The sequence below is a fragment of the Schistocerca cancellata genome, chromosome 6 (assembly GCF_023864275.1).
Source record: "Schistocerca cancellata isolate TAMUIC-IGC-003103 chromosome 6, iqSchCanc2.1, whole genome shotgun sequence".
NCBI lineage: Eukaryota > Metazoa > Arthropoda > Insecta > Orthoptera > Acrididae > Schistocerca > Schistocerca cancellata.
The window spans coordinates 422,391,330-422,414,591 of NC_064631.1; the positions used below are offsets into that span (position 1 = coordinate 422,391,330).

A 23,262-nucleotide genomic window follows, 5' to 3' on the forward strand; every position below is an offset into this window, starting at 1 on the left:
TAAATATTCTGCAAGTGCTTATGAATATATATGATGCTCTGACTTTCCTCCAAAAGAAACTCAATGACAGCTCTGTGACTGGCAAGTGCCTCCGTTACATACGGCATTTTGAAGGCCACGAATAGCACCGACATCTATTGGTACGTCATGAAACTGTAGGTGCTGAAGCGGGAACATTACACGACGTCCCACAACAAATCCCGTGTTTTTTCAACCTAAATTCGCCGAGAAGAAAAAGTGTGTGGCATTACTTATCGAACGCCCGTCGTGTTTTTAAAAACCTTCTAAAATTCTCTGAGCATACAGAAAGATTTCTGTCAGAAGTTACTCTAAAAGGCTCTCCAGATTCACACGCACCAAATGTTAAGTAATTTGCTACACAAAATAACGACGCATCTACTGAAGTTGGAACTGCTGCAGAACTCCTGAAATCAGCCGGCCCAAAAACCTTGAAAGAAATTACGATGATCATCCAGAACATTTGGAGAACTGAGAAAATTCCAGATGACTGGAAAAATGCAATGTCAATAATTATAAAAGGAACTCCCATCTTCCTGTCCCAATCAAAATGATATGTCAATGTCCCCAGGGGCGAGGAAAAGAACTTCGCAGATATTTTAAAAAAGCTTATAAATTTCCCTCAGTCCACCTATTTATCAGGAATTCCTCCAGAAACCAATCCAAATTCATGCGCACTAAATTCATGCAAAATAGGCGAAAACAAAGGAAGTTTCAGAGAAAATAGATTCTGCCCAGAACAAAATTTCAGTTCTGAAAATAATTATCAGAGATCAAAAAGCTATAATAAAAAAGTGATTTGTACCTTTGTAGATTTTAAATACAGCTTATGAATTAGTGGGCCGCAAGTTTCTATTCCAAAATCTGAAAGAACACTTCGCAAACTCGGAAGCACTGCAATTATTAGTGAAATACTATACGGTACAAAAAGTAAGGCAAACTTTAGGGAGAAAGTTAGGAAAATTTTGAAACTGTAAAAGGAGTAACACATGATGAGGAACTATCTACATTATTTTACAAGTGTTTCTTAGAAAAGTAACCTGAGACTAGCGAAAACTAAAATCGGAGCCTAAAATTGACGATGAATCCAATAAGGAAGAACAAATGGTTCTGAGCACCATGGGACTCAACATCTTAGGTCATAAGTCCCCTAGAACTTGGAACTACTTAAACCTAACTAACCTAAGGACATCAAACACACCCATGCCCGAGGCAGGATTCGAACCTGCGACCGTAGCAGTCCCGCGGTTTCGGACTGCAGCGCCAGAACCGCTAGACCACCGCGGCCGGCTAAGGAAGAACAAATATTATGATAGACAGCTTAGCTCTTGCAGATGGCTTGGCAGTTCTATCTCAGAATATTAAAAGTAGGTCCCCAAAAATAATTTGAAACAAAGAAGTATACGTTTATCAACGACCTAGCACCTAAAATTCTAAAACCTAAACAAGAGAAAAATTAGAGATTTTCTCTTAAAATATATTTTGGCGAAATCATTCATGAGACTGGCTTCGAAATAATGGTTACGAAATACGTTGTTACAAATCATAACTATAACAAAAAACAAATATCTGAAAACACACAAAACTGAGACACCTCAAGGCACTTATAAAAGCAGACTGTCTTTACAGTGCTAAAACACTCCTTTTAAATAGAAAGAGAGACAATAAAGAAATCCAAAAAATGGGAAAGAAAAGTAACTAGGAAAATTAAAGGTCCAAATTATACTCGTGAAGTCATATATAGACTAACAACAAACAAAGAAACTGAAAAGTATACCAACATATGTCCTGATATTAAAAAAACTTATGCTAAAACTCTAAGGACATATTAAAACAATGGAATCAACCGGTTTAACTTGACAGTTTGTGAAATTCTACAAAAATCGCAGTACAGCTGTAACCCAAGAATACCAGAACAAGACGCTCTTTTGTGTGCAGAAGAGCCCATTCTGACAGAATGAAAGTAATGTGGGCACAAACAAAACCGAAACTCTAAAAATGTCCCTTGTTGTACATTGCAGTTTTGTGATAAAGCCGGTTCTGGCCCATTTTATTAGTTAGATTTGTATAGCACACATTCAGGAGCAAATCATTGCGCTACCATTTCCCTTAACCTATTGTTATGCTAATTGATTTATGATCACTGATGGTCAATTTATGACCCCCTGGGGTAATCCCTCCTCCTGAGAAACCCCCAGTCCTCCCCATCCTCCTCCCCTGACCCTATGGACAAGAAACACTTTTTTGTCACCTCTCCCCAGTTCAGAGCCACTTTTCACCCTCCTGAGAAATCACCCAGCCCTCCACTCTCCTATCCTTCTTCCTCCTTCCCCACTAGCACTTCCCCTCCCCTCCCCTCCCCTCCCCTCCCCTCCCCTCCCCTCCCCTCCCCTCCCCTCCCTGAAAAAATTGGTAGGAAAATTTCTCAGTCTGTTCAGAGCTGTGGGTGTGGAAGATGCAACCATTATGCTGTCCAGCAACTAAGTACCATAATTATGTATATACATTCCTGCAGATTGGAGGTTTTGTCTTGTTGGAAAATTTTCGTGTGTGGGCTCACCTTGATGTGCAAGGATCGACTGCACAATGCACAATATCACCACCAGAGGACATCCCACACCCCACTCATTGTCACCTCCCTACCCTCGCTTCACAGAAGAAATTGATGGGAAAAATCACTCAGTCTGGGTTGAGCTTGTGGACTTGAAGGATCCTATGACAAAAACTTTAACTACATTGCAGAGGGCAAAATAATATACTGTTTATTTATAAAATTCAGTTTGCACACCAGTTTGCAGGGGTTGGATCTGTTTATTTTGTGGCAAAAAGCTCATCATTCTCAGCTGTTTATTTAATTTTGGATGATGCATGTCTTAAAATACGTCAAAGGGAAGTAATTAAACTAATAAATACATCACTTTTTTCTGATCTCACTGGGAATAACATCAGGAAATATATGTCTACATAAAACACTCACCACATGTAATAACACAGTTACAGATCGTGCTAAACACGTTTGGCAGAAAACATCCCGATAGTATATTTGTATGAGGCGCACCATACCACACCCACCTGATCATCGGCAACCTTTTATGTCCCAAGTGCTGGACTGGGAGGTGCCAATTGCCTGCAGAAGAATGCATGGTACTGGATGTTTGCTGCCTTTGAAATTTTGATATCAGACTCATTTCTTGTTTTGTTCCCAGACACAACTTCCATACCTGGTCAGTGAAAGCAGGTACTCTACGTGCCCACCCTGCTGTGCAGATACTTACTGAGTTAGTTTAGAATACCACCAGCAGAGGACTTTGTGTGAAGCAACCTCCACACCCCTCAACACCCCTCCCCCCTCAAACCCCCTCCGCATCTGCCCCCTTGCCTCTGTTACTTCCTGTCAGACAAAGCATCAGGTGGCGGCAAATCTTTGATATTGATACCTGGAAATTCCTGTCGAAACACATGGTCTCTCACTCTCTCTCTCTCTCTCTCTCTCTCTCTCTCTCTGAAGTGGTTACTTCCTGACCAGTAAGCATCTGTAGCATGCCACCAGAAGCCACACTATCCCCTCTTTTCTCCAGAACAAAGAAGCGGATACCTGGTAAACCCCAGCCATCCCCAAAATGCTGGGCTGTGGATATCTTGAAAATAGTCAATTTGCGCTACCCTCTGTGTGGTACAGCTTTTCCTTTTTTCCTATTGATGGATACTAGTACTGGCACATTTGGTGGGAAATGCTGGGGCTATCTGGTAAACCATAGTGTAACCACCCAGTTTCCTTATGGATTGTCTTTGCCTCCTTGGTGGATACTGACACAGTTAGATCGTTTGGCAGGAAATCCATTATGTTGGAAATAGCTGAAAATGATAGTGAGAATTTCAAATTTCAGCTCCATTGCACTATGTCCTTAAAAAACGTAGAGGGGACAGGGCAGGGGTTTGCCCGGAGTGTGCTCGCAATACCACCATTGGAAACAATAAATTGATCACCTTGGAATCTGACTTCATGATCAGAAGGGGTGCTGTATAAAATGATACTTGTAATTTTAAATTTCGGCGGGAATTCATTCCGTCGTGGTTGTGTGATTTCCGACCACCTACAGGTCTGCTAAATGTATTTTTTAAGCACTATAGAATTCCCATATTGGTTATCTCTGCTACACCAGCAAGAAACAGGGGGAGGGAAAGGTCTACCATGTGATAGGTACAACAAACCAATCTTTATTGAAACAAATAACACTCCACCTTTCCTCTGAAAAACGGAGTGTTGGAAATAGCCAGCAGCATAGAAGGCATGCAAAAACTACCTTTCTTGGCCGATTAAGAACAAGAAGAAGCGTACGGTTTATGCACGATGGAGTTCCAGACAGAAGGACTTTGAAATGTTTTACATAAATCACTTGTGCTGCCAGTCCTGTAGTATTGTTGTAGTGTTTGGATTCCATACCAGGAAGGTACTGGAAAGAGAGAAATGATCATAGAACATAAATACACAGTCCTAATGCTATATGGTTCTGCATTTAAACATGCTACAACGTTAAAGCACTGTGGTTTCCGATACATTAGTTGCGTGAAATGCAACGCTGTTAACACCCCGCCGGCCGAGGTGGCCGAGCGGTTCTAGGCGCTACAGTTTAGAACCGTGCGACAGCTACGGTCGTAGGTTCGAATCCTGCCTCGGGCATGGATGTGTGTGATGTCCTTAGGTTAGTTAGGTTTAAGTAGTTCTGAGTTCTAGGGGACTGATGACCTAAAACTATTACCTTCTACACCAAAGGCAAGAAATACATACATTCTTTGTGATACATGCGCTATATAACTTCCCACAGGTGTGTAGCGCCCACGGTTTACGTCCAGTTACGGTTGGGAAATTGTGCTATACTCGCATCAATCCTATAAAATGGTCGTAAGTAACAGAAAATGAATGAAACAACGACATCATATGAAGAAATAACAAGTGCATAGCAGTGGTGTTTCACATATGAAATTACACAGCTTGCGCCACTAATTCTGTGAACGGAACACAATCACTTCCACACATGATGGCAAGTAAATGCATATACAGTGTTTGCAGTACCTGGCAAAACCCTGTCACCGCAGTTGTGAAACCGAAGACCCAATTTATGTCCAAGATGTGGCAGGGGCCTGGAGTATTTCGCATACATCATCGTACATTTAGAAGAGGGTGCCAAAGTAGGTTTACCATCGGTTTAGTGGGCATGATTCATCACACATGCGTTGGAAGTCCTCTGAGTGATAGTGATGTGGGGAGTTTTGCTCAATGGTTGAATGTGCGATAAACGACTTGCCACAACGTTTCTCTCTCTGTAGAATAGATCATCAGTCAGTCATTAAATTCTACCTCGTTACAATCCTTCTTAACCAATACTCCATCTGCTTTTTATCATCCTCTAACGCAGATCCATGTCAATTTAGAGACAGATGATTCTCTTTTCCAAGAAAGCAACAAAGACAGCTATCAACTTGCATGTATTCCTATTACCTCAGTAGACATACAGCAGAATATTGTTAAAAATCATGCAGCAACTGTTCTGTAAGGTACTTTTTAGCTGACACAGCATGGTTATGATTGGTAGAGAATACAAGGAAGCACACTGTAAATACTTTTTGTTAGAGTTTAAAACACTTCAACAGTCTTGCTCAGGATCAAACACGCGAGCCATTCGGAAGTTGTATATTGCATTTCCCAAGCTGGTAATACGGTGCTCTTTAGCTAAGGGGGAAGTAAAGTTTATCGCAGGTACAGTATTAAAATGAGAATACCAGTTTATATCACTAGCGCTGGTCGGTTGTGCAAGTTTGGAATACGTGTTATACTCTTTCCGAAAGCGAAATATCGAGATATATTGATTACATGGAACTCAGATAGTATGTTACTTCACGAGACGTCGAATGTAGCGGGTATAGTATCGTTCTACTTCTTGTCACTTCCAAATTAAAGCGGAGACAATGTTTCAGCGAGGGTTGATTAAAGACAAAGGAAGAGTCACGAGATGAGTAGAGAGAGAAACCATCTAGAGTTTTGCTCAGGAACCTTAGCCGATATGTTCAACGAAGAGGTAGTTCGTTTCAAAACAGAGGAGAGAGTGCTGCTGTGGACATGATTCGTTTGTTGGGGTGGTAGTTATCAAAGGTGTTGGTGAGACATTTCAGTCTCCGACTTTATCTTACGAAAGTGAGAATTCTCTGTGACACCCATCCACATACGGAGAGATTGTCAATCCTAATAAAATCTTACCGAATTTATGAAGTGTTTCGGCTAAGGAACGTACTTTTTGCGCCTCCTCTCTGCTGCTGTCTGTTATCCACAGTACGAAACAGTATTTGTGTCATGTGATGTAGGTGGTGCAACAGGGTTCATGAAATGTCCACATGTATGTGGGCTCGGAAAGTAATGGAAGAAGTGGTTTAGCAATGATAGAGAAATTGAGAAGCATGCTTCTAACATTCTGCGTGGTGTCTGTCTGTTCTATGTCGTGTCTCCCAACCACTTTCGCGCAACGACGCTCTGAGAGTATTTTTTAGGGAATTGACTAGTTTGAACCTGGGACCTGTTGCTGGTAAGGAGACGCCAGACCACACATGACATGTAGAGTTCAGAAGAGTTCAGTGAGACTAGCGGTGATATAACCAAATACTTAATGATTTCAGAGTCAGCTCCACTGCACTCCCTGTAAAAGAATCTTAATACTAACTAAATTTAGTGGAAGGGGTTCAAGGCTTTCCTATTTTTAGTTAGCTGGTAAAATAACGTCGGAAAAGCAGTTAAGTTTACCATTGGAAATTTTATTCTACTCACATAACATTGTTTATAAATTGCACTATTGCTAAAAGAAAATATTTTAATACAGGATGATAAAAACCAACTATGTTCAACAAAAATGTGAACGAATATTCCCTGAGTGGGTTTCCAAGTTCTACAATGGATCGAAGGATGACCTATGCCATATCACATCTATAATCTAGGTTTAAATTAAGTTTCACAAAAGAGAAAACTATCACAATAGTCTACAGTGACCCTCAATTATCTTTAATTACTTATCTAACTTGTCGTAAATTACAGTGGCTGATGTGGCTTCTCAATAACCATATAACAGAAAAATCATCGCATTTCAGATTTTAACTTACGTAGCAAATGTGAATACCATGAGCTTCAATTGACGATCGACACTAGTATTACATAAAAAGGGGATGTAACAGATGAGACTTCTGCAGTTCTGAGTGAAGCCTTATGCGCTCAAAAATGCGGCATCGCGTGCGTTCATTACCTTGTCGATGTTCGTCAGGGGGCGGCGGCCAGCGCAGCTCCATACAGCTCGCCGTCTCCCAAGCAACTCCCTCCTAACTTCTCCTTACTACAATTTACCGAAGTTGGTGTAAAAAAAAACTATCTGGCTGTGTTTTCGACCAATCAGGGTCTCAATGTTAACCTTAAGCTCCGCCTACAAAAATTCTGTCTATCCAATGAGAAACGTTATACTTTTCGTGGTTGGGCAATGTTTTTAACGTTTGCAACGTAACAGAGACGCGAAAAAGTCTCACACTAAAACTTGCAGCTGGTGTGGCCCTTTTAGTGTTATCGTAAGATCTATACTGTTCTTCTGGAGGGCTCTATCTTTTAACATGGACTGGGGGGTGGTCCTGGTGGTTACATTTCGTGGTGGGGCAATGTTTTTAACGTTTGCAATGTAACAATGACGCGAAAAAGTCTCACGCTAAAACTTGCGGCTGGTGTGGCCCTTTTAGTGTTATCGTAAGATCTATACTGTTCTTCTGGAGGGCTCTAGCTTTTAACATGGGCTGGGGGGTGGTCCTGTCGGTTAGACGGCTATGTGGGTGTCCGTCCCTTATCGTAGGGCCTTCTAGCTTAGCACGGTTCTGCTCTCGGCTTCTGTTCTCGTTTCTCCCCTCGGAACTGCGTCTGTCTCACGGTGGGAAGGTATGACATGCATTTAGGCATTCTTGTGTTAGTCTGTGGTATTCCATTTGCTCACTCGTTACTCACTTTGGTTAATTTAATGTCACGATTTATTCGGAGCTATGTGACATACTGCTGGTTTTGCTCATCATGTCAGGGTTTTCATGGAAGGTGTTGGATTTGGCTGACACCTTACATGCTGCAGTATCATTGGCTGGGAGCATCACGAGATCGACGCGATGAGACGTTTTGCTCATATAAAAAGTCGTCGAGAGCAGTGGTTTTGAAATCGAGTAATTGGTAAAATGCAGTGACATTATGGTAAAACCCTGTAAAATTGCTACAATGATGGAAAATCCGTAAAACTGTGGAAAAATACGACAAAAATGGTTGTTATAGAGCTCCAACTTCGGCAATTTGCTCATCTGTCATCGACAACAGTATCATAGACCTAGTTCGTGGTTTTACTCAGGTGGATGCTACGAAATTTGGAGGGGGGGGGATGCAAATGATAGCTTTCTGTCGGGTGTAAAAATGACTTTGTTTTTCCGACATGTAAATAGACAACGTGAAAGCTGCTGTTCTGTATTGATATTTATGCGTGTGAAAGCCACTCCGTTTCTCTCTCTGTTGTTGTTGCTCTGAATAACTAAGATGCAACGAGGGTTTCAAACAGCATCATGCAGTATAATACTGTACTCCAACATACAGACCATCCATTGAACAGTTGATCATTCCAGCGATACAGCAAGGGAATACTGAGGATGGGAATATGCCAATAGACACTACCTGTCACATCAATGTATGATGATGCAGCACTCACTGTGAAATATGGAGACCGATGCGTTTATTTATGACATCCTACGAACAGAATACCTACAGTCTGTTCGCAAATCTGATTGTCTGGAAGACGTATATGTTAAATCATTTCGTAGAAGCGGCGAAATCAAGACATCTTGAGGGGATGAGACGTGGGGGGGGGGGGGGGGGGGGGGCTTAGGTTATGTTTTCGTAGAAGTTATCTGGACCCTTCTAAGTTATTCTTTCTATATCAAGCATGTCAGTTCTTCCTGATCTGGCATACGTTGTGCAAGAACGTACCTAACATAAATAAAAGACGCGAGTGATTTTTAATTGTAATTATGCTATTTATTCCTCGACAAAAATGTGGTACTGACGATGTGGTGGGAGGGTTTTGCCACTGGGAAGCTATGGTAGGCCATGCAAAACGATACACAGCAGGTGTGATTATAAACGTACCATAATTTTTCAGACGCTATACAGCTATAAATGATAATCACGGTACTTGTCGGGAAATTATACTTTTGTAACGTAAAGTTACTGCGGGTAGTGTTCCGACATATCACCAGACGTGTGTGGGAGGTAATCAGACTACTACTCGCATACAAAAATTATGTATGTCTAGCCATAATGGAGGGAGGGGAGGGGGGGACTAGACTTGACATGGCGAATTGTGATTTCAACACATTGACGAGTATATCCGACCATAAGGGCGATAGATTCATTTCCTAACCACCAGCAAAATATACCAAAAGCCAATACGGGTGCAACATCATGGATACGCAGAATGTCTTCTCATCGGCTCCCCTAAGCGGATCTTCGCATATTCTTTGTCGCATAAACGACTGCGATGTTTATTACAGTACACTAACCCAGGTCGGAAATGTCTTTCCAACGCTTTCATCAGCGGGAGCGCTGTTGATTTTCACATAGTGCCAGACGCCTGTGCTTTACAACACTTATTTGATAGAGTCTTGGCAGTATGAGCACCTTTCTATTTTTAGGCGCATCATTGTTACATGAGTGTAGCTGAAATACATTAATGCAATAATCAGTAATTCTGCGTTCGGGCTGAGTGGGTCACTATGGTAAAAGTCAAACATCAGGCAAGTAATGGCTTCATTGCTCATATGACGCCTTTCGGAATTGATCCATCATCAGATATCCAGGAGCGGTTGCTGTAAAAGACATAGCGTTTCCAGTTGTATGTGAAATAAACATTCGCAGACTACTCATATAAGACCGTGAAAAGTGACATACTCTTTACCTTTACAGTCTGCGAATGAATGCCATCCCATAAATAACGAATGTAAATGAAACGTGTTAAGAAATACAATGACATACCTCGAACATGACAAAGGTGCTGAGATACAAATGGGTAGCTGAAAGTAATGGAACTAGTTTTTGTTTAGCAGAAGGCGACGTTATAAAAGTAAATTATTTGTTGTTAGACGATCTGAATTCCATTCCTTGTACTGTTTCATCCTGTTTCATTGTAGACATAATTGTCACTACACTGACATTACAAGTAATGGATGTAAATAACTGTTGAATTTTAAATAAATTCAAGTGCTGCCTAGATAGTAACACTGTACAGCTAATAATGATACTGAAAAATGTAAAAATAGGCATGTGTTTTGCGAAAAAGTGTTAATAAAGAATGACTATCATCATACTTTATATGTGCATGCTCGTTCTTCACGTCGACAACTTGAAAAAGCAGGTACTCTCTTTCTGGAACAGTCAGGTCGAACATTCAAGTATTTGACGTCTAAGGACTTTATCAATCGAAATATATATCTGTCAATAATTTAACACATTGCTCCTGTGTATTTATTTCATTCAAATCCTCCGAAGTCAATTTACAACTGATACAGTATCTCCAACTCAGCAAAATATTATAACGTTGTTTAATAACACTTCGGCTGATGCGTAATTTATGACATCATAACCTAAAAAGAAAATGAATATAGTACTTTCATTTTTCTTTCTAATTTTTTGTTCAGTTCTAAGAAATAGTTATAGCACTGAATTTGTTTAGTAGAGAAAGATTACTAAGAAGCCAGAAACAGTGTACGCTAATAAGGAAAACAACTATGTCTTTGTGTTTGTCATTAAAAATTTGTCATTATTTTATAAGTACTGTGTAAGCATTACATTAGTTTAAAATACGTTGCGACTGTCTTTAATGAGTTTATATACATAGGGTGGATTCTCCATTTGTTTAGAAAATCAAATGGCGTTCAAATAAAGGTGAAAGGAATCGAAAAGTTATATAACATTTCTCACGGAAACAAATATTTTGGAGCTATCCTTGCTTCTCTGCAGCTCACTAAATGACAAGTTGAAAGAACGCGACTACAAAAGTAAAATTCGTTTAAACGAAAAACGTTGGTCACAAAATGCAAAACAGTTTTAGGCTAGGTGCACACGAGCGACTTATTATCGTATGTCGCAACGTAGATCCCTCTCACGTTGTAGTATTACTTGTGAAACAATGAAACCAGGCACACTACGGTAGCGAAGCTGCAAACTCGAGGCGACAGAATCGTTCTTTGCTGTTTTGCAGCGATCGCACCGACCGCCGAGAAGCTGCAGTTGTTAGAGTGTTGGGGATTGCTCATTTGTGATGCAATAGTTGCCGGCAATGGATTCAGCCGGTTTGCATTTGAAACTATTTATACAAAAGATCAAGAAATTGCCTGAAACATGGGACACAGCCAACAAGGAATACCATGTTGATATTAGGAAGCGAGTCGTATGTGTAAAAAATTTCATACGAGTTTTGTTGCCAGATCAAGAAAATGATATCAGCAAGTATCATTATTAAATAAACTTTGTATTCATGTGCCCGCGTTCTTACTCGAATGTGGCTATTCAAAACTTCAAGTAGTCCTAATTTAAATGATCTGCTGCCTGTCGAGAGCTCATCCATTTATGTCTACAAATCTTCAGTCAATAACAAAAGTTTCAAATATATTTTACTATTTCAGCCGAGTCAGTATAATCACTGCTGTATGTACAGCATCCACATCGACTGCTTTCTTTGGCCTTTCTTTGGCCTATCTCGTCAACCCAAAAGGTTTCGAGACTGGATTAACAAAAAAAAAACAGAGTAAAATTAAGATTGTTGTTTTAATGCTTTAGGCGTTCAACACAGTCTTCCTCCACTCGGGCACAACGCACAGAACGTTCATACAACTCCCCTCACATGTCACATTAGCTTGAAAGTCGGTTGTCGTCAAATCGTTGAACCTCCATGTGAATTTCTGCACTTTGTCGTTTTGTGGTATGTTCTTATTGATAACACAAAGTCTAGTCAAAACAATTGTCCTCATTTTTCAAAGTCGAGGGAGGCGTCCACATGTCGTTATTTTTGTTCAGGAACCAAGGTGTGCAGAAAAAACTTTGCAGACACTTTTCCCTTCTTCAGAAAATTCTGGAGAAAGTCTTGAACGCTTGGTTTATTCGACACGTTGTGGTTTGTGACATAACAACGTTGACAACGTCAAATGCACATCTGTTGTTTACCGTTGTTAGTTCAAGCTGCCACCTTAATTACTGCGCTGATGTCGCTTATACGCCAGGAATAAAATCAATACCGAAATTTTTTTGGCCGATGGTTCACGCCCATAATGGTTACGTTGCAATTTAGTACTGCAGCGTGATTATCGTTGTGATGTCGCCGCGTGCGTAGTGACACGGTTTCTGATAGTGCGCATTCGCTGCGAATACGCACTGCTGTTACTCGCTCAGATGCGTGTAGCCTAAGTAGCGAACTAAAGAAAAGAAGATTCTAGCTTTGGAAATATCATACTTTGTCTGGTCTTGGCCGCTACATCAACATGGCGAATGTAATCGAGCGAATGTGGCCTCCTTTTCTTTCTACATATACACTGCGTATTGTCAGCACGAAACATGAAGTGCTCCAAGCATCTGCTTGTTTCAACCACAGGCGTTGTCTGGAGGTCAGTCTCATTAAAAAAATACGTTAATTACTCATTAAAACGTCGGCGAAACATAGAAATTGTTTTTAATTTCCGGATAGTTATGTCCACATGCGCTCAAAAGTAATCCTGTGTATTAGGTGAGGAATGTCTCAACAGGAATAAGCTGCTCAAGCAACAGACCTTCGAAGTATCGATGGAATTTCGGACCTGACGTCACAGAAGGATAACTGCCCACTACTGTGAGGTGACTTCAAGAAGTAAGTTTCAAGTTATCATGGAAGGCCCAATAACTTTTATGGAATGCTGCACTACATTTCAAAGTGACACACATACGTGACACTATTTTTCAAAATAGTCGCCAAGTTTCTGCAAACAGCTGTTGGAACGTTCTACTAATCGTTAAATGACTCGACGATAGAATCTGCTCCTTGGTCACAGAGTGATTCGAGAACAGCTGTGTGACCGTCCTCATCGTTGGAAAGTCTCTGTCCCCTCAGGTATTCTTCCTCGACTGCCTGGGCATTGTCGTCTACGGTCGATGGCCTTCCTTCCCTAGCAACATCACTCACGTCTGTACAGCCTTAGGCAAACTGTAGGCCCCATTTCACTATGGCTGAACGCTACAAATACCGCAAGAGTTTTACGGCGAATCTGCGTGCAATTTAGACACTTTTCCCCAAGAATCATGATGTCCTCCAAATCCTTTTGGAGGACGTCTGCAGTAACCGCTCCATTCCACTCCCACACTGCGATGCCCCTGTTATCTGTACAACAACAGAACTGTGTCTACAGGAAACCCGGAACATGTCCTCTTTTCTGACAGTGCGCCACTCTTGTTGCGCAATGGTCTTGGAGTGGGACGTCGTGTGTTACTTCCAGAGTGGTTGCAAAATACAGGGTAACAATTATTGAACTATATGAAAAAAACGTAAATTAGTTACCAACTACGGCGTCAACATATTTTATTCAACATGTAAACGTCACTACAGACATTCGGATTTAGGTTATGACATGTTCGATATGCCTGCCATCATCGGCGGTGATGTGGCGCAGACAAATATCGAAAGTCAGCATGATCTGCTGTAGCGTCGGAACATCGATGCTGTCGATGATCTCCTGAATGGCTCTTTTCAGCTCAGGAATGGTTTTGGGGTTACTGCTGTACATGTTGTCTTCAAGACAGCCCTGCAAAAAGGAGTCGCATGTGTTCGGATCCGCAGAATATGGCGGTCAATCCAGGCCCATGCCAGCGGCCTCTGGCTACTCCAGGGTCAGATTGCAGTTCCCAAAGTGCTCCTCCAGGACTTCAAACATTCTACTGCTTCGACGGGGTCGAGCTAAGTCTTGCAAGAACCACATCTCGTCGAAGTCAGGGTCACTTTGGATAGTGGGGATGAACTCATCCTCCAGAACCTTCATATACCGTTCGGTAGTCACCGTGCCATCAAGGAATATCACTTATTCCGTGACATTGCACACCACACAGCCACCTGTTGAGCGTGAAGAGACTTCTCGATCGCGAAATGCGGATTCTCAGTCCCCTAAATGCGCCAATTTGGCTTATTCACGAAGCCATCCAGCCGGCCGTTGTGGCCGAGCGGTTCTAGGCGCTTCAGTCTGGAACCGCGCGACCGCTACGGTCGCAGGTTCGAATCCTGCCTCGGGCATGGATGTGTGTGATGTCCTTAGGTTAGTTAGGTTTAAGTAGTTCTAAGTCTAGGGGACTGATGACCTCAGATGTTAAGTCCCATAGTGCTTAGAGCCATTTGAACCATTTTTGAACCCATCCAAATGAAAGTGGGCTTCGTCGCTAAACCAAACCATACATTGCGTACTAATTCCCATCATTCCCCGCGGCCAACCGTGCAGTTTGAACGTCTTAACGCAAACCGTTCAGAAGTCATAACGATTTCATTTCATATAGTTCAATAATTGTCACCCTGTACGTGTTAGAAAGTATTTTTCTACTGTGGTTTATCCGTACGCCGTAAATGGTTCTTCTAGTGATATTAGTGTACTGTTGCTGAGAAAATTGTTTAGCTAACTGACGTATGTCGCAATTCACATTTCAGAATGGAAGCACTAATGTTGTGACAGCGGTAGTGTGAATACATACGTTGAAGCTGCTGTTATCGTTCATAACAAAAACTAACTGTTTGGTGCGCAGTCAGTGTACAGTGAAATATTGGACCCATTTTTATTGAGGAACCTGTCACGGAAGGCATATACGGACAAGTCCTGGAACATGAATTAGTACCGACCGCAAGACGTGGCCTAATGCTCCGAAACTGATGGTTCATGTAGGATGGAGCACATCCAAGCCGTATTGCTCATATCTTCCACTTCCTTCAGGCATCATCCAGACGCCGGATCGTCGCCCTGGACACCTTAGCATACACTGGACTGGGTGTGGAGTGGCGCTCTTATAACCACGATCTCAACCCGTGTGATTATTTTTTATTTGGTTATCTGAAGGACATAGTCTTCAAAGATGTTCCTCCAACACTCTAGGATATTTCTACTGCGATTGCCAGAATGATACGCGCAGCCAAAAATGATCTTCAGAAAGTCATCACGGAATTCAGTTCAGGGCTCTACACACGTATTGCTGCAGAAGGATCCTATTTCGAAGACCTTCTGTATTAAGTCTGACTTGTCTACTGTAACATAAATATCATAAGAAGACTATATCAACCCTTATTACGTCGTAGTAGACAAAAACTTTCTATCATCTATTTTGCGCCACCCTGTACTTTCTGAAGTCAGTACATAGCCTACAAGTAGGTGAATGTACCACCTATAGTATGTTCTGCGCAGGAGTTAGCTACTGAAATCCAGCACCCTATTTAGCAGATGTCTCACTTGAAAGATTACCAACGGAAACATTCCTAGACAAACTCCCAAATGAATCTGCTGAATAATGGTTTGAGTGTTAGTTATGGTTCTGATGCATTTCAGTGGTGGAGCTGCCCTGAAGGATTTAGCGCGGCTTTCATGTTTCGATACGTTTCTCGTACTAAGAGTTCAGACAGCCGTGGCAGTGGCGGCGGCGGCGGCGGCGGCGGCGGGTCTACGCACCTGCTCCTTGTCCTCCTGGGAGCGGGGCCACAGCGTCGCCGTGAGCTGCAGCTCGCCCAGGTACTCCGTCGTCTTGGCCGGGTCCCGCAGCGGCAGCGTTATCTCGGTCGCCCTGTGAATAGAGGCGCACACTCGCGAAAACAGCACTCGTGCCGACATCGCGCGAAAGCGAGTCTCTTACCCACAGGCACGCCCGCAGGATCCTCTCATCTTCCTCTCCCTCCTCCCATCCCCCTCCCCATCTCTCTCTCTCGCTCCCAAACAGTCTACATCTACATCTACATCCATACTCCGCAAGCCACCTGACGGTGTGTGGCGGAAGGTACCTTGAGTACCTTTTTATTTATTTATTTATTTATTTATTTATTTATTTATTTATTGTTCCGTGGGACCACATTAAGGAAAAGTCTCCATGGTCATGGAACGAGTCAATACATGAAATTATAACACGATTGTAGAAACAGATAAAATGAAATATAAGAAACATATTCAGGCGACACGTCATTAGTTTAAATAAAGAAAATCAAGAATGTAACACTGGAATTTGCTTAATTTTTTAGCTCTTCCAGGAGCTCCTCGACAGAATAGAAGGAGTGAGCCATGAGGAAACTCTTCAGTTTAGACTTAAAAGCGTTTGGGCTACTGCTAAGATTTTTGAGTTCTTGTGGTAGCTTATTGAAAATGGATGCAGCAGAATACTGCACTCCTTTCTGCACAAGAGTCAAGGAAGTGCATTCTACATGCAGATTTGATTTCTGCCTAGTATTAACTGAGTGAAAACTGCTAACTCTTGGGAATAGGCTAATATTGCTAACAACAAACGACATTAAAGAAAATATATACTGTGAGGGCAATGTCAGAATTCCCAGACTATTGAATAGGGGTCGACAAGAGGTTCTCGAACTTACACCACACATAGCTCGAACAGCCCGTTTTTGAGCCAAAAATACCCTTTTTGAATCAGAAGAATTACCCCAAAAATAATACCATATGACATAAGCGTATGAAAATATGCGAAGTAGACTACTTTTCGTGTTGAAATGTCACTTATTTCAGATACTGTTCTAATGGTAAATAAAGCGGCATTTAGTTTCTGAACAAGATCCTGAACATGGGCTTTCCGCAACAGCTTACTATCTATCCGTACGCCTAGGAACTTGAACTGTTCCGTCTCGCTTATAACATGCCCATTCTGTCTGATTAAAATATCAGTTCTCGTTGAATTGTGAGTTAGAAACTGTAAAAACTGAGTCTTACTGTGATTTAGCATCAAATTATTTTCCACAAGCCACGAACTTATTTCATGAACTACATTATTTGATAATGTTTCAATATTACACACAAGATCCTTCACTACCAAGCTGGTGTCATCAGCAAACAGAAATATTTTTGAATCACCTATAATACTAGAAGGCATATCATTTATATAAATAAGAAACAGCAGTGGCCCCAGCACCGATCCTTGGGGAACGCCCCATTTAACAGTGCCCCATTGGGACTGAACATCATTACCACTCTCAATATTGCGGAGAATTACCTTCTGCTTTCTGTTCTTAAAGTAAGAGGCGAACCAATTGTAAGCTACTCCCCTTACTCCATAATGTTCCAACTTCTGCAGTAATATTTTGTGGTCAACACAGTCGAAAGCCTTCGTTAAATCAAAGAAAACACCTAACGTTCGCAACCTTTTATTTAATCCGTCCAAAACCTCACAGAGAAAAGAGACTATAGCATTTTCCGATGTTAAGCCATTTCTAAAACCAAACTGTATGTGAATTTAAATGCTGCAGTAACCTTGTATATACAACCCTCTCGATAACTTTAGCATACACCGATGGCATAGAAATAGGTCTATAATTATCAACATTATCCTTGTCTCCCTTTTTATAAAGTGGCTTCACTACCGAGTACTTTAATCGGTCAGGAAACCGACCACTCCTAAAGGACAAGTTACAGATATGGCTAAGTACTGGGCTAACATACATGGAACAATACTTCAGTATTCTGCTAGATACCCCGTCATATCCATGAGAGTTCTTGGTCTTTAGTGATTTAATTATTAACTCAATCTCCCTCTTGTCAGTATCATGGAGGAGCATTTCAGGTAACAGTCTCGGAACCCTTTTTTCTAAGAGCGCTATATGATTCCCTGTTGGGACTAGGTTTCTATTTAGTTCACCTGCAATATTCAGAAAGTGATTATTAAATACTGTACATATATGCGACTTATCAGTAACACGGACATTCCCACTACGCACTGATTCTATATCCTCGACCTGTCTCTGCAGACCAGCCACTTCCTTTACGACTGACCATATGGTTTTAATTTTATCCTGAGACTTAGCTATTCTATCTGCATACCACATACTTTTTGCCTTCCTAATAACTTTTTTAAGCACCTTACAATACTATTTGTAATGGGCTACTGCATTTAGATTGTGACTGTTTCTAACGTTTTGATATAATTGCCACTTTGTTCTACAAGATATTCTTATACCTTTAGTCAGCCACCCAGGCTGCCTGTTTGTACTAGTACCCTGTTTTGAACGTTCTAACGGAAAGCAACTTTCAAAGAGCACGAGAAAAGTCTTGAGGAAAGCATTATATTTATCGTCTACTGTATCAGCACTATAAACATCTTGCCACTCTTGTTCCTTGATAAGGTTTACAAAAGTCTCTACAGCAACTGGATCAGCTTTCCTAAAACGTTGGTAACTATATTTAACCTGCGTTGCAGCACAAAAATCTTTTAGACTTAAAATTTGTGCATCATGATCTGAAAGGCCATTCACCATTCTGCTAACAGAATGCCCTTCTAGTAATGACGAATGAACAAAAATATTGTCTATGGTTGTTCTACTGTTCCCTTGCACTCTCGTTGGAAAGAATACGGTTTGCATAAGATTATATGAATTAAGGAGGTCTACCAGCATCCTTTTCCTTGCACAATCACTTATACAATTTATATTGAAGTCACCACATATAACTAACTTTTTGTATTTCCTATAAAGTGAACCAAGAACCTCCTCTAGCTTTAGCAAAAACGTTGTGAAATCGGAGTCTGGGGATCTATAAATAACAACAGTAAGAAGTTTAGCTCCACTAAATTTAACCACACCTGCACAACATTCAAACACCTTTTCAGTGCAGTACTTTGAAACATCAATTGACTCAAATGGGATACCGTTTTTCACATACATGGCTACTCCCCCACACCGCAAAGAGCTCCTAGAAAAGCTGCCAGCCAACCTGTATCCTGGTAAAGGAAGCCTCTGAATTATCTCCTTATTTAAGAAGTGTTCAGATATACCAATAATTTTAGAGTCAACATCTATAAGTAATTCACTAACTTTATCTCTAATGCCTTGTATGTTTTGATACTAATTTCCTCATTAATCGGATACCTAAGCTTTGTCGAAAGTGGTTTCTTTGTTAGAGAGACTTCCCTTAAGCAGGAATACCTGTCACCTGACTTCAATCTAAAAAAGGTACAGCTCTAACACCCACAACTACCGGAATTTTCCCATGAGTGATACCACCACCCCCACCTATGCTGTCACCTATAAGCTTTGCCAACCTCCCCTTTCCATACCTGTTGAGGTGCAGGCCGTGTCTAGTGAAACCCGTCCTGCTGATAGACTCCACCGACACCACTGAAATGTGACTCATGCCTTCTGTCATTAGCGCACCCCCAAGTCTCATGTTATTACGCCTGACGGCTGTGTTAAGATGAGGCCGATCGTGACGCTGAAAAAGTTCCACGAAATGCACATTCGTGTTGCCAGTCTGAGTGGCTATCTTTTCCAGGTCACCATCTATGTCATACTCCCCATTCCTATCAATACTATTACCAGCCCCACCCACAATCACTACCTGATCCTGTTTTGTAAAATCCCTACATAACCCCCCTATGTTAAAAGTCACCTGAGCCAATCCTGCATTAGGCTTCACAATGCTGGTGACCTGGTACTCCCTCCCCGAAACTTCCTGCAACTGCTGGCCTACACCTCTACCATGAGAACTACCTAACAGCAGAACCTTCTTCTTTCTCTTAGACTTTGCAACTGTCCTACCCACCGTAACTGCTGAGGTCTGCTGCATACTTCCTACATCTACAGCTACTAGAGATTCCTCTCCACTAGACTCTGACAGTTGGTCAAATCTATTACAAACACCAATAGTAAAACTATCTGAAAATCTCCTTCTCCTAGCAGATCTCTTGCCAACAGCCAGCTCCCATTCCCCAACCCCCTTCTCCCTCCTCATCCTATCTAGCTCCTCATGTGCGTTTTTCAACTGCACCTGAAGGGCACAGATCTTACGCTCCTGCTCCTCTATCAACTTACTCTTGCTACATAACCTGCAGTTCCAGGAGAGGATCTTACCAGAATGCCCACTGGCTTCCCCACTGCATTCCCCCCAGTGAAAATACTTCGAACAAGTCTCACACCGCAATCCACTACTCACGAACCTACGGCAAAGCCCACACTTCTCAGTCATGGTAAAATTTTACAGTTATTGAAACAAGAAAACAACTTTATCTAAGTTCCGCTACTACAATAAGAAGATGTTAAAAACTGATTACAATAATCACGAACTTGCTCCACAAGGAAAGTAACTACTATTATTGACAGTATTAATCAACAACAAATGAGAATATAACAAATACTAACACAGAAAGAAAATCAAACGTCTAATGACAGTAACGAAACTGAAAGCAGTTCGCAAAAATTTCTTCTGAAGTTATTTCACCGGAAAACACCAAGAACACCGGCTGAAGACTACTAAAGTTCCTAAATAAACTACTGTACACAAACAATTAATTAGTACTTAGCTTTCAATGCGCCGCTACAGCTGCAACTGGTCAGCGCGGAATGTAAACACGGGTAAGAGGTTAAGTTGCACCTCTATCGGTGCTTCCTTCTATTCCACTCCCGTATTGTTCGTGGAAAGAAGGATTGTCGGTATGCCTCCGTGTGGGCTCTAATCTCTCCGATTTTATCCTCATGGTCTCTTCGCGAGATATACGTAGGAGGGAGTAACATAATTCTTGACTCCTCGGTGAAGGTATGTTCTTGAAACTTCAACAAAAGCCCGTACCGAGCTACTGAGCGTCTCTCCTGCAGAGTCTTCCACTGGAGTTTATCTATCATCTCCGTAACGCTTTCGCGATTACTAAATGATCCTGATGATGTACCTTGGTGCACATCACTATTAGCGATATAAAGATAACAGTGAAAGTACATAAAGGCCTCGAAAACAATGTTCATAAAAGCTGTCGCGCACATAAAATTAAGGGAGGACGTTACTGCGAAAAAACAAGACATCCTATTAGCCTTTACAGTCGACTAAAGACTGGTGGCACCTGTTGTTGTTGTTGTTGTTGTGGTCTTCAGCCCAGAGACTGGTTTGATGCAGCTCTCCATGCTACTCTATCCTGTGCAAGCTTCTTCATCTCCCAGTACCTACTGCAACCTACATCCTTCTGAATCTGTTTAGTGTATTCCTCTCTTGGTCTCCCTCTACGATTTTTACCCTCCACGCTGTCCTCCAATACTAAATTGGTGATCCCTTGATGCCTCAGAATATGCCATACCAACCGATCCCTTCTTCTAGTCAAGTTGTGCCACAAACTCCTCTTCTCCCCAATTCTATTGAATACCTCTTCATTAGTTATATGATCTACCCATCTAATCTTCAGCATTCTTCTGTAACACCACATTTCGAAAGCTTCTATTCTCTTCTTGTGTAAACTATTTATCGTCCATGTTTCACTTCCATACATGGCTTGACTCCATACAAATACTCTCAGAAACGACTTCCTGACACTTAAATCTATACTCGATGTTAACAAATTTCTCTTCTTCAGAAACGCTTTCCTTTCCACTGCCAGTCTACATTTTATATCCTCTATACTTCGACGATCATCAGTTATTTTGCTCCCCATATAGCAAAACACCTACCAAGTCAAAACGTAGCTGGCACATTTTAGATAAAAATATAGTCACAGCAGACGCGATTGGTCGAGACATGTCTGGTTGATCAAAATAAAGAAAATACTTTGTTTTATCATGTCAAGAGCACAGACATCCTAAGTCTGCTCTTAATTGATGATGATTATTCATACAACATTCACGACCCATTTCGGAATAAACAATTCATCATCAGATGCACCTAAAGAACCAATGCAAATTATACATGGTGACCCAGGAGGAATGGTTGATATTCAAGGATGTGACACGAACAAGCAAGACAGACTAGTAGATATGAGCTCTAAAATGCATTCCTCAAGAGCTGTGAGCAATTTTTCATCTTTGATACCATGAAACAAACGTCTTCAACGGCAAGCTCTTTGCTTTCCATATTTTGGGAGGAGGTGGTGTGGACCGAAAAAAGAAAAAAATGTCTAGTAAACAAAGGATCTGAAATGCATAGCTTAAGAGGTATGAGCAGTTTTTCGTCTTCGTTACTATGAAGCAAATCTATTCTACTGCAAGCTCTTTGCTTTCCATATTTTGGGAGGAGGTAGAAAAAATTACGTAGCAAACATGGGCTCTAAAATGCATACCTGAAGAGCTATGTGCACTTCTTCAGTAGAATAGATGTGGTTCACAGTAACGAAGATGTACAAGTGATTATAGTTCTTGAGGTATCCACTCTGGAGCCCCTGTTTACTGGCATTTCTTCTTGTTTTTGTCCATACTACCCCCTCTCAAAGTATGGAAAACGCAGAGCTTGTAATGGAAAAGATTTGTTTCACAGTATCGGAGATGAATTAGTGCTCATAGCTCTTAATGCATGCATTTTAGTGCCCAAGTTACTAGACTCTCTTACTTCGAATAATCGTTCCTGTCATATCTCTGAATATCTATCATTCCTCCTGAAACAGCCTGTGTATCGAGTCAATGAAATACGTCAATGTATGACTAGCCGATAAACACAGATAGCTTGTCTTATCACTTTAGTACTTGGGAAAACAATATAAGGTTGCACATAAACTTTTTTGTTTTGTTTTATAACACATACGAAACCCAAATAGACCGTTGAGCGTAGCAACCAAAACTGTTTTGTTTGTGCGCCCCTTGAACAGTTAAAGTTTCGTATGGGACGTAAAATTAAAAGACAAATGTTTTCCCATGATTTTTCGTGCCTTTTTATTATTTTTCCCGCATGGTGAAGAGGTATGGCAGACTACCAGTAGCCTATGGCTGTCCAACCACATATAGGATTAGCTTCCGAGACTCATGGTCGTTTGATGGTTGGTGTTTTTATAGGAGTAATACGCGACCGGTCACTTTGCTGAATGTTGATATGATTTATTTTATGTACCATTGACTCATCACCAGGTGGAGGTGTTACAAGAAAATTAGCTGGAGCATGTGCAGCTGGACAATACTGTCATTTTGCAGGCAGAAACAATGGAAATTTAGTTGCCAGTAACGAAGCGTTTATAAGAAGGAAAATTTTGTTATGTTTTAG

At 41.3% G+C, this 23,262-nt stretch overlaps 1 protein-coding gene across 1 annotated transcript in view; it reads right to left on the bottom strand.

Annotated features, from left to right (window-relative positions):
* The window catches only part of LOC126190944 (multiple C2 and transmembrane domain-containing protein), an 876,357-nt gene that overhangs the window by 515,342 nt on the left and 337,753 nt on the right, over positions 1-23,262 (bottom strand). The window contains exon 4 of the mRNA XM_049931586.1: positions 15,784-15,895. Coding sequence (XP_049787543.1) covers positions 15,784-15,895 — 112 coding nt within the window. The remainder of the gene's footprint in view (positions 1-15,783; positions 15,896-23,262) is intronic.